The 13,296-nt window shown below is 38.6% G+C and overlaps 1 protein-coding gene across 6 annotated transcripts in view; it reads left to right on the top strand.

Moving 5' to 3' along the window:
- LOC135700614 (uncharacterized) overlaps positions 1 to 7,398 on the top strand; it is a 127,535-nt gene extending 120,137 nt beyond the window's left edge. For all 6 annotated transcript variants that reach the window (XM_065221174.1, XM_065221173.1, XM_065221172.1 and 3 more), the window contains exons 5-6: positions 5,622 to 5,817; positions 6,016 to 7,398. In XM_065221174.1, the coding sequence (XP_065077246.1) occupies positions 5,622 to 5,817; positions 6,016 to 6,226 (407 nt within the window). In that variant the 3' untranslated portion in view covers positions 6,227 to 7,398. The remainder of the gene's footprint in view (positions 1 to 5,621; positions 5,818 to 6,015) is intronic.
- Positions 7,399 to 13,296: the final 5,898 nt, after the last annotated feature.

Below are 13,296 nucleotides of genomic sequence, written 5' to 3'. Positions count from 1 at the left end.
TTGATGTTCGAAAATCCCTGTGCTGTCGATCGACAGGTTTTCAAAAAGAACTCAGCCACGGTTGTCAACATTTAACTTCTTGACTGTTAGAAATAAACACACTCGGATAGCAGGGATAATCGATAACTTTCCATCTGTCAAATTTTAACCAAAAGTTAAAATAATCGGTTTGAATGTCCCCTAATAAAAAATATAAACAAACGATAACCCAAATGGTATACAGGAACCTGAGTAATTATTAATAACAACAACACAACATCAAATAAAGATTTCAATTTGATCTCAGACTTTGCTCGGGGTACACGACAAACGCCAGAGAAGTATATTAGTGGATTGACAATATAGTTCATTTTCCGAAATGACAAAAGCTGGTTTGTGTGACAAAATTTGATGATATTGATATTGCTTCTCACAGCCGTTAGGTAATCGCCTCCTGTCAAAGTTCATTCATGTGTTGAATCAGAAACGTCTAATAAAACTCTCTATATATGACGAAAATTGAAAATATATATTTAAAGCATTTCTCATGTGAAAGCACTTGATGATTACATGTAATATGTTTACTTTATCTTCCATCCACATATGGGTCATTCCACGCCAAGTGTCCGAGGCACTTGAAATTGACCTCTTCCGATTTGGACCAAATTTAGAGATGTTTATTTTGGTCTACCTTTAATGAATCCAATCGAATCCCTCGGCCCAGGGGAGCATTTTCTATTTTTAGTGATTTTCAAGAAAGCACTAATGTGTTTTATCAATATCTTCGAAACAAATAAAGCTACATATAACATTTTAGAGTGAGTTGGTTGGAAATGCTATCTAGCATGAAGCTTTAGTGCGATGATTTATTAGCTAGAGGATAGTCTGAAGAGGGTACCCACAAAGAATTGAATAAATGATTTTTTGTCCATTTTATTCAACTGCATGCTTAATAGTTCTTGTACTATTTTTAATAATAACTTCTGTTCAGGCTTTGTTCACACAAATGTGGAGAATTTATTCAACCAAAACATTGAACTACTTGGTATTATATAAGGTATGTCGAGAAGCTTTTATTCGACTTATATGAGTTGTAATAGAGTTTATACGATAACATTTTTGATTATTCGGCGTTTATTAGACATCACTGCTTCCTTAAAACAGTGATGCTCTGTATACGCTTGATTCTCATGTGAAGTAACGATTAATGAGACATTATTATACATTATTAACCCAAAAATAAGAGGGACGGGGACAGAGAATGGTTTGTTTCTTACGTGATTGTTTTCGTTATTTCTGACGTGGCTCGCCAAACATAGATATTAGAAAATTTATTATATACATATACATGTCGTTGCATGGGACTCGAACCATGTACCTTCCGATCACCAGCCGCTTGCCTTGTCATCTGAGCGAAACGTGATTCGATACTTCGTCCGTTACCGTTGGACTTTTGAGCATTTCATTCATTGAACTTTCGCAAAATACTTCCTGTTAACTTTCGTCAATCGCTTCCTGTGAACTTTGGAGAATCATGTTCCATGAACTTTCTTGCATCACTTCCGTTGGACTTATCCTTATTGATTTCCGAGGAATTTCAGCCGAGCTGATGAGATCAGTATCTTTCAGCTCAAAGATTGCTCGCGATGGCTTTGATGTTGGTTCAAACTTGTGGACATTTTTATGTGCGCAACGAAGTTCGATAACTTCCATTGTCCGGATTTTTCTGGCCAACATGAAATGTAGCTAACTGCTGCTGCCAGCATCTTCATGATAGCTCTTTAGCAAGAAAACGAAAATCTGCGGGATTGTTTTCAAAATTTTCGAAGGACTTCAAAAGATCTCTGTTGGTTGTGTTAGTTGACACTCGATGAACGTCTTTTTCAATGTTGGCGATTTCGTGGTCGTCGATATTCCCCAATGCAGCGTTCAAATAACCCGTGTATTCTAAGACACACTTTACGGGAAGCGGGATCCTACCCACATCTTTCTCGGCTGCTTTCCAAAACTCCTCCTCCGGAAGTAGGTTTCTTGTGTTTATTTGTATTTTTAAATTAGCAAACGTTACTTACCATTATTGTGACACTAGCATTCACTTCCTCACTTGTATTGCTAACTGTAGTTACATTCACTGCACTTACTTAATCAGTTATTTTTTTAATAACCCTTGAAAATCGACCAAATTCGCAGTCAAACTCTATTTTGAAAATGGAGTTTTTTTCCTGCGGCTTGCAAAGCTGCTACAGTTCATTCGCTGTCTCGCCTGCTGTTACCTTTTTTCTCACTTTTATGTGGTCATTCAGAAAATTTTCTATAAGAATGGCAATCGAACTGTTTCGCAGCTCAATAAGGAAAAAGACTAGAAGGCAATGAACAAAAAGTTGAGATTTCCTATAGTAATTTACATGTAAACTTCAAATGGCTTGTGCGAAGTCTGTTTCTAACCAAATGAGTTTAACTTTGGGAGGCTAATCAGGACCCGATTTGAAACCATTTAAGCACTGTGGAGCGAAAAAGTCAAATTTTGCATCAGTCTATTGAGCATAATCATAAGACATCAGTTACTTGAATCCTTAATAATTTGTGTTCCTTAAATTTGATTGAAAAGTGGTCTAGAAGAAAGTTGTAGCTAAGAAAATTTTCAACAAGCTCAGCTATCATTATCTAAAGTAGAGTAAACTGGTGAATTTTGAGACAGATATGAACCGAAATTATGGTTTCTCCATAGTAATTTCCATATAAACTTCAAATGGTTTGTGCCAACTTGGCACTGCCAAGTCAGTTTCTCACTAAATGAGTTCAAATTTTGGGAGGCTAATCAGGGCCCAATTTGGAACCGTTTGAGCACTGTGGAGCAAAAATTTCAAATTTTGCATCAGTATAATGTGTCATCTCCATTATGACGCAATCGAACTTACGCTTGAAAACGTTGGCCACTCTTCTACCGGTTGCTGTGGCATCCTGGTTTCGGTCTCCTACTGATCCTGGTTTCCTAGTAGTCGTCAGACGTTCCCCAAACACTTTAATAACGTTTGTAACAGTCGATTTGGCCACTTTTAGAGATTTTTCCTAGTATGCGTAGGAAAAAAATGGGATTTTGTTTATGCGCGAACAAAATTTTGATATGCTGTTCCTCTTGCTTCGACGCTATTTTGACAACTGAATATTAAATGATAATAACAAAATATAGGAAACATTCCGTACTTACTAAATGAGAGATGTTTAAGTTTTTAAGTGCACGATTAGAAAAAATACATCAAATTTTAGTCGACGAATTTTTGACCGTTCCACCCTTTAGATAATTCTGAGATAATGTCTTGAGATGGATTTAAAGGAATTTATGAGGAGAAAAATGAAAGTTCTGAATTGTATTACTAGGTAATTCTTAAAATAATTCCGTGGGAGTTGTGAAAAAAACATTAAAGAAAATTCCAATTCTGAGTAGAATTGTATGGGGCTTGTAAGAAGAATATCGAGTGAATTTTATTAAATACTAGCTCAGTATGCCCGGCCTTGCTCGGGATTAAATATTAGCTTGCGTTTATGCGCTGATTAAAAAAAAAAGCATGCTATATTGTAGGTAGCCCCCCCCCCCCTCTTATCCAAGGGGCTACCCCTATGAACATCTTCTTATACCACGACATACCAAATTTGGAGCCCCCCTCATCCTTACAGAGGGGGAGAGGTCTCAAACCATCATAAGAACCTTTCACTGCCCCAAAAACCCCTTTATACACATTCCGAGTCTATAAGGGTCAGACAGACAGATAGACAGACAGAAATTCATTTTTATATGGTTGCTCCTATAGTTGCGGTACGTTAGAAGCGTCAGGTTCCTATAAGTTGTGTATTGAGTCTCTATGCACAACTATAGGAGCCTAACGCTTCTAACGTACCGCAACTATAGGAGCGTTTCCCCTATATAGATTAACAGAATGTGGTGTTCTGAGCATAATTTCACAAGAGAATCAATGAAGATAGTTTTCTAGTCTCGTGCAGTCTAGTCTATTCTACAATAGGGTAAACGCTCCTATAGTTGCGGTACATTTGAAGCGTTAGGTTCCTATAGTTTTGTATTGAGTCTATAGGAACCTAACGCTTCTAACGTACCGCAACTATAGAAGCGTTTGCCCTAATAGGATTCTTGAGGAGAGTTTTGATTAACTTTGAATAATTTTTTTAAAATGTTTTCAAAGGAATTGTATTCTCAGGAAAATATTAAATACATTCTATGGGGGATTCGATGAAATTCTTAGAGGATGTTTAAGGGAATTCCGAATAGAGGTACGAGAACTGTTCCAAGAGTAATTTCTTGTGAGTTTCAAGAGAATCCCATGATTAATCTAATCAGATTTCAAAGGTAATTAGGTAAAAAAAAATAGTGTTTTTTAATAGGTTAATATTAAACCATGTTGAAAAGTAACACATAAGTTGGTAACGTTGAAATCTACAAGACTCAGAGCTCATGGCGATTTCAGAAATTTATTCATCGCAAGCTTTATAATAAGTTGGTGCAAAAAACACATCAGGGGCTGTCCATAAACTACGTACACATGTTAGGGCGTGGGAGGGGAGTGGGAATTATCCACGGTCCATACAAATAAAAAAAAAATGTTATGGACAATTGTCTACGCAGGGGGAGGGCGAGTCAATAATCACAAAAAAAACTGTCTGCGTAGCGAATGAACAGCCCCTCACCAGCTAGAATAAGCTTGTACATTCATAAACAATAAAAGCAATATATAATTTTAGTGACCATATATTAAGGTCTTTTGATTTCTCCCGGTTCTCTCGTCTAATTCCCGGGGTTTTCGCAGTTTTCCCGCATACTTGCCAAATTCCTGGTTATTTCCCGGTTTTCCCTATTAGCTGCCCATCCTGTCATTGTCACTGACAGTTTTCAAGCGATATTGACCAAATAATGTTTGACATCGTCACTAGAAGAAATGACTCCCACTTCGTCAAAATCGCATTAGTTTTTTTTTTTTGTCAGTGACAAAGATTTCCCTGGTAATAAAAAGTGTAATGTGTAACATGCACACATTCTCTTTCTAATCATTACTGTAAATGCAGTTGAAGCCGTATTTAGGTTTACTTTGACGGATGTATGGATTAATGTTATTTTATTCATTTTATTTAGTTAGAAATTTAGCTGAAAACGAAACATACACATGTTTTTCACTGACAAATGACATGGCATCCTTTGAAGATCATTCTCATTTCGTGACAGTGACGAAAGCTGCTTTGTCAATTTCGTCGTGAACGGTCGGGATTATTTTGCAGCACTGCATGACTGTGAGACAAACTAAAGAAACTGACAGAAGAAAAAACCTTCTATTTTTAAGTTTCTCAAGTAGAGATAAAAATAACAGTTTTCCATACATTATACACTATGCCTTTGATCACAAGATTACCGACGGTACCATCTTTCTCACGCTCACTCTTTTGAAGCAAGCCACCGCGAGGATATAATGTTCATTGAATTTTTATGATATGCTGGAATGCTAACGCTCATTTCCACACGTATGTGGATCAATGATTTATTCATAAATTTGATTACCAAACACGACCCGACGAGTGAAGTGAGTGAAATAACACTTTCTCCATCTTTTCCATTTCTTTTCTTCACCTCGTTCCCACAGGACTCTGGCGGATGTCGCGGCATCCCAACTATTTCGGCGAGATCGTTATTTGGTGGGGAATCTTCGTTATCTCGCTGAACGTAATCGATGGCATCGAATGGGTGGCAATCATGTCGCCAATCTTCACAACCCTCATCATCTTGTTCCTGTCGGGTATTCCGGTGCGAGAGCGGTCGGCGGACGAGAAGTACCGAGAGTGAGTTTCAATTAAATTATTTAATGATGGTGCACCCCGCGTCTGCCTGACTAACGAAGCTTCTCGTTGGGAAATAATGTTCTTGCTATGTACTTTGTGAAAAACTTTTCCGGTTATAGAGCAATGTGTTTGTCGATATGCACACCGTAATTCGTTGCCAGCCGTTAAGCACTAATTGTCTCTTCCGCTTTTCTACAGTGATCTGGAATATCGAAAGTACAAAGCGTGTACCTCGCCACTGATTCCAATCCCACCGGCAATCTATTCGGAGGTTCCAAGGGCGCTGAAGTTCATCTTGTGCTGTGAGTTCCCATTCTACAATTCTTTGGACAAACGGAGAAAAGAGGAGGGCCCATTTGCCATGACTACCTCTATATCAGTGGCTCACTCACATTCGACACACACATAGCAATCGGGAGGCGGACAACATAACCACAATTATCCTATGTCGTCGTCACACCAACACCACCATCACCACCACCAGCATGCCCAACCTCATCAAGGTGGGGGATCCTCAAAAGACCGAAACTCCATCGGGCGAGCGGCTAGTTATTCGTCGAGCCACCGCAGCGGTAGCGAACGGCGCGGTGAAAAGTCGCTCCACGGCAGTCGTGACTTTGAGGACATCGTTCCGGAACGGATTACCTGCATTACCAGCTGCGATGGCAACTATATCACCGGCTCGGCACAGATTACTACAATTTTGTGATCTCGTTCACTGTTCAATGTTAACTACTGCTATACAAACGGTATACATAGACAAAAAGCGTTATATGAAATTGTGTTTAGAGATTTATTGGTTAATGGTTGCAGCATTGCGTTAAATTTAAGATAAAAGTGAGAAAATGCCAACTTTGAATTGCCAAGAGCGCCAGCGCTTGATTCTGAATTACTGCAAGGAGATCTTGGAAGAAGTTAACATCTAATAAAAATTGGACTTGAAAATTGATACCTACACTGGCCTATTTACAAAACCCTATGCGTTGTAGCTTTTGTCTCTTTCGAGTAATTTTCAGGTTTCTCACGGTAAATCCCTCTATAGAAATCAAACTACGATTACTTGATTCTCCTGTAGCTGCCTAGTAGAAATATCAAATCAAATATCTGAAAAAGGTTCAACAGAATATAAACTAACACACAATACTCTCAACGTGTTAGAATGCAGGTGAAAACAAATTGGAGAGCTGCAGAGCTGATTTCGATGCAAGTATCGCTATCATATAGTGGTACACTTGTTGAACAACGGTGGTGGAAGCTTTGATGTTACTTAATTCACCCACTTTGAACCGACTGTTACTGTGTACCTTTGGTTCCGTTTTGGCTTCTCAGTCTATTGTTGACCGAAGCAACTATACATATGTTTTCTTGGATCAATAGGTGATTTGATTTACAACAGACTGAGTAGCCAAAACGTAATCAAAAGTAACTTAATTCAGTCACAATAAAGTTGCTGCGCTTTTCTGCGGCATTAGTGTGCTGGGTAGGGGTAAGAGGGGCACAATGAACCGGTGGGGCAGAATGAGCATTCCGCACTCTAGTCGCAAACCTCTAATTGTTCGAAACAAATTAATTGTATATCACCATTGCAATGATTAATGACCATGAGAAATCCAAAGCTAAAGTACAGGAAGCTATGCATCAAGTTCACTATGCCCCTCCTACCCGTAAATGATGACGGTGCATGCTACAACATGACATGTTTCAAAACAAACGCAAAGAGTGTACGATTTGGTAATTTTTATAGGTCTTTACTGAATTGGATGGGAGTGGAATTAGAATCTCGCTAGCTTTCATCATGAGTGGTACGTTCAACACTTTTTCTTGTAATCATTTGAATCTTGGGATATTTTGCTTCGGGAGTCAAATACCGTTAAATACACAGTTGAAACACCTCAGACGCATAAAAACAATCTAAACACTTATAAATAACGAATCTTACTCGTGACGGAATCCATCTTTGACATAAAGGATGAGACGTAAACAAACATGTCATGTAAAATTAAATGCTCCGAGACTTAAAAGTTCGAAAGTATGTTTGATTAAGCTGAATGTTTCGTCTATTATGACTCAATTTTATGTCAAAATTGTCGCTCGTATATGACAGTCTCCGAGCTCCAAAATTTACATTAATTTTTTTATATGTATAACTACAAGAGCACACAATGACTAAAGTACAGCAAGGCTTCAATATACCGGCACATGGTCCAAAAATCTAGGCACTTTTATAATTTAGTTCTACAGGCCAAATGTGATCTAATTACCACGTAAATTTTATTATGATCCTGATATTTTATAATTTTCAACTACAAACAGGAGCAGGTTTTTGAATATAGAATTACACGTTTAAAGAACAATAATTCAATGAATTCAAACTGAAATTTACATGTCCATGTAACTGTATATATTTAAACGTTGGAAATTCAATTAATGTCTATTGAACTTTTAACTGACATGTAAGAAAACTGATGCATGTAACATTCAATACATTCAAGTTAAATTAAAGTTGAATTGCTGTATGTTTCAACCAAGGCCAGAAAATAAAGTGTGTACCGTTTAAAATCCACACACACAAAATTCATTCTCAAAATTCGAGTTTTTATCCGACTATCACCAAGTTTTCAGGGAGTAAAAAGAAACAATTGAAATTAGTTTTGGCATCATTCAATTAATTTATTTCACCTTTACATCCGAGTGCGCGAACCTTGGCCTTAACCCCAGCCATAAGGTTCTGCAAGTCCTCAGAATCGACAGTTTTTTGCATATTAACCCATGCTTTCTTCATGTCTTCTATATTCTTCACCACTTTAGTTCGTTTTAGAAGGTGCTCCTTCATAATGCCCCAGTATTTTTCTATTGGACGCAGTTCCGGAGTGTTTGGGGCGTTCAAATCTTTCGGCACGAAATCGACATCATTCGTCTTATTCCACTCTAGCAGGTTCTTCGTGTAGTGGCATGATGCCAATTCTGGCCAAAAGATCGTCAGACCGTCGTGAGCCTCCAGGAGAGGGAGAAGCTGCTTTTGGAGACACTCTTCCAAATACACCTGTCCATTCATGGTGCTTGCGGTAACGAAAGGTGGCTTTCCGTAAGTACAAATTACTTGCCAAATTAAGAACTTATTGGCGAACTTCGACATCTTCTGTGTCCGGAGGTTCTCGAGAACATCATACTTATCCTAGGCAGTCACATACAGGTTTCCTGGAACGTGGTTGAAGTCTGCCTTCACATATGTCTCGTCATCCATTACGCAGCAGTGTGGTTTCGTTAACTTCTGGTCGTACAACTTCCGGGCACGTTTTTTTGCGATCGTATTCTGTAACTTGTCGCGGTTTGGGGACTTCTGAACCTTAAAAGTACGTAGTCCAGCTCGAGTTTTGGTATTCTGCACAAAAGTTTTGCTCACATGCAACTTTTTAGCCACATATCGAACTGAGGCGTTCGGTTTCCGTTTGAAGGCTCCAACCACGCGTTTGTGATCGTTCTCGTTGACCTGACAGCTTTTTTTCCGGATCCTCGCTTCGGATCAACGTTCTTTGAACCGTTTTATGATACCAGACACCGTGAAATTTGCGATTCCCAACATTTTTCTCATGGCACGATGCAAAAGATCCTTATTCTCAAAGTACTCGTGCAAAACTTTTTCAAGCACGCACTGTTCTTTCGTCGCCATTTTGAAAACTTTTGCGCTCCTGATAAAATCAACTCACAGAGTGTAAACAATATACATTAAACTATGTCTACGCAAAATTTCAATTAGTTTTACCCAACGGATCAAAATTTAGAGCAATTTGAGTTTGTGCGGATTTTAAACGGTACACCCTTTACATCAATAAGGTGATCCAAGAGACGCTTCTCAGTGGAACTGACTGCTAGAAATCTAGAGTGTGTGAGTGATCTGGAGTTAATGGTGTTGAATGTAAACATAAACACAGCAAAAATTCATATGAGAATAAACTGCCAGTTCTACCAACAATCAATACGAAACTAACTATTTTAAACTGGCTCACTAGTGCTACACTATGTTTGTTTTGATTCGCTATGAAAGTTTGACAGATAAAATTAGTAGTTCGTGGAATTTCCTGTTTCGAGGGGTGCATCGATTAGCTTGGGACCGAAGATAGTACCAGAGCTGAGCCAAAAAGTTGAGCACATTTCTTCGGGACCTAAATTCTTGGTAAAAAAAAGTCAGTTCATCGCAACTGTCTCGTGGACAGCCTTATGTTCCAATTATAAATTAAAAAAAATTAACTGTCCAACTTTTTTTTTCCCTTGATTTGTTTTCCGTCGATCTTGTTTTTTTATGCTGAGCACCAATGCTACCGACACAAGGGAGGCGCCGCTTGCTGTGTAACATTATTATAATTTTATTAAGTGGATGTAATAGGTATTTAATTCAAACATAAATTTACCGGCATCAAAAGCGTCGTTGCATTCGGTGCACTTCGGCACACTGCCTATGAAAGCATAACAGTCACACAGCGAATCCAAATACAAAAAGCAGCCAACGATACAGACAGATACAAACGTTTCATACGGATACGACTGCCACGACAAACTCTGTCTTTGCAACACAGCTCGATCGAAGTGGTAGAAGGATAAGGGCATCTTTAGCGGCGATCCAATTGGTTGGTTTGGTCTAAAATTTTGGAACTGTCCCAGGCCGAGCCCTTGCACTGGTGGTCTATATTTTGTTTTAGACTAGTTCTTAAATGTAATTTTTTTAAACCAGTATAATTCTCGATCTATTTTGAACTGAATTTGGATCAAGGCAAGCACTGTTCCAAACTAGTTTGACAGCTGTCGCACTCGAGATTTTGTTTTGTTTTGTTTCGTTGTTGGGGTTTTTTCTGCAACACAAACCGATTTAGATCCCCGATTTTCTAAGAAAGTGGGCAGAACAATCGACTCCTGTTGACATTGGTGTAGTTCCAGCTCTATCACGCTATCGGTGCTGCTGTTGCTGCCGGCCCGGTCGTCGCAGCTGCGAAAGGATCACAAGGGAAACATCCGGACGCTTCTGTTCTGCAGGATTTTTTCGGGCATTTTATGGAAACTCCCAGGGAAGTAGCCAGTTGCTGACTTGGTCCAAAACTCATCATGTGACACATCAAATCACATTAGATTTCAAAAGCAATAATCAATGGTAGTCAAATATAATGCACAGAATCATGTTGACCCCTATCGGATATGTTCAGGGCACCTCCAAGGAAAAGGCCAGTTTCTGATTTAATCCAAAACCCATCATGCTCCACATAGCAAATCACATTAGATTTCAAAACCAAGATCAATGGAAGTCAAATAATGTGCCCAGGACCACCTTTCTTACTTCCAAGCATCTTTCAGCAACCCCTAGGGAAGTGACTAGTTTCTGATATGGTCCAAACCCTGTGATTTGACACATAAAATCTCACAGAAATTGAAAAAACAAGATCAGTTTAAGTAAAATATGGTGTCCAGATCCACATTGGCCACATTCTGGTATGTTCCGGGTACCCCCAGAGAATTGTTGAGTTTCTGACTAGGGCCAAAACCCAACACGCAACAACATACCAGACAAATTTCAATAAATACAGGTTTTTATTATTATTTCACTGGGAAGCACGAGAAGCAGGAGGACGAGCAGTTCAAGGCTTTTTGGTCAAGCCGCACATCAATCCCAGAGACAGCCATCGGAGGTCAATTTCACGGTAATTGCCGGATAAAAACCGTGTACGAGCTTAAAAAATGGCTGACCACGAAATCAGGGTGTGAGTTGGTTATTACTCGGGTTTTGACGTTTGAAATAGAACGGCCAAAAATAGACCAACCGGTGCGTACGCACACAGTTTGATCTATTTTGGCTTGATCTTTTTAATTTTAGCTGGTTCAAATGTGACATAAATTTGGATCTAGATCAGACCACCGCTAAAGATGCCCTAATGATATAAAGGAATTTACGTATTATCGGCAATCTAAGCAGCGTTCGCGCTTCAATAGACTTCTCTGACGTTTATGAATTGCACAAGTATTAGCGAAGAACTTTGGGTGAATTCTAAGTTTTTCTTGCACTAATTCTTATAATTTATCCCAAGTTTTGCACTAATACTTGCGCATTTCAAAAAATGAAATCAAAAATGAAATTTTGCGCTTTTTTTTATCAAAACAATCACACCAAAATCAGCAAAATGTAATTACTAGATTAACAACTAATCGATTATTTTTTGTTCGCTGTGCTGTCATTTTTCCACCAATGAGAGTGCAGCACATGTTTGAAACGATCGGTGATGATCCTCTCGAGAAGTGAATGACGAGGGGCACGCAATACAAAGAACCGGTGCGTTGAAGTTAAAATGCAATCAAAAGTACTTAAAGTAATTAATAAGTTTTGAAGTAGTACTGACTGTAATTAAAATTAACTATCCGTACTTAATGTAAATAAAAGTATTGAAAATGTAATTAATGTACTCTAATAACGAAAAGTCGACTTCATTAATGGACTTAAAAAGTCGTTAATGTTCTACACTGTTTAATTAATGTAATTAAATCAGTAATTAATGGAATTTATTTAATTCCAGCCGTTGCTTGCGTCGGAGTTAAAGGTTCTTGCGTGTTCCTAGGTTAATGCTTATATCGGCATGATTAAACCGATTACAAATATTTTACTTTTCGGTTCGTTAATCGATTAATCGATTATTCGAATGAAATCGGCCATCACAAGATGAATGTGAAACGTCATTTGAAATATAAGGACCGTACATAAATAATGATACAATTTGAAAGGGACCGGCACTAATCACAAATTACGTCCCCACGGTAACTGAAATAAACACGAGTGTTCACCGGTTGGTCAATCGGTGCCGAAACCAACATTTCAGTGCCAACATTTCAAATTGGCGTAATTGCTTTTGTAAACAATGGCTTCAGCCGTCGATTTATCACAACTAAAAGTTTACATCTCCAAAATAACAATGCTAACTTGTAGAGAAAACATTGATCTACCTGTTGGTGTCATTATGTTTCATGAGTGAGCTTTTATTCACGAAAAATTGACGACTAACGCCATTGTTTACAAATCCAATTACGCCCCTTTGAAATGTAGGCACTGATTTATCCTATTGCTTGCCTGTCTTGTTGCAATATGCCTGGTTGAGGACTTAGCTTGATCGGAAACGAGAAACAAAAACATAACAAAAAATTCCCATTAATGGGGTGTTTACATCCGCTAGCGCTAGTGTACTAACCAACTAGCACGAATTTCAGTTGCTTCTGAAATCTCATGCAGGTAGACGCTGATGCCCTGTTTACATTATGCTGGTGAGCTTTTTTGCTAGAAGCTGGCTCACTAGCGCTAGTGAAAAAGTGTAAACAACACGTGTATCATCTTGAGATTTACTTCGTGAAGCAGCTTGCCAACAATTTGGTCGTTTCCTTCTACCGGCCCGAGCGAGCTTTGTTCCAGGGACTGTTTGTCATGAAAAAAAGGAAGAAGGAAAGGGCAAG

The sequence above is a fragment of the Ochlerotatus camptorhynchus genome, unplaced genomic scaffold (assembly GCF_037179485.1).
Source record: "Ochlerotatus camptorhynchus isolate MF236.1 unplaced genomic scaffold, CSIRO-AGI_Acam_v1.1 ptg000139l, whole genome shotgun sequence".
Lineage (NCBI taxonomy): Eukaryota > Metazoa > Arthropoda > Insecta > Diptera > Culicidae > Ochlerotatus > Ochlerotatus camptorhynchus.
The sequence above is the reverse complement of the archived record's forward strand: the minus strand, read 5'-3'. Positions and strand labels throughout refer to the sequence as shown.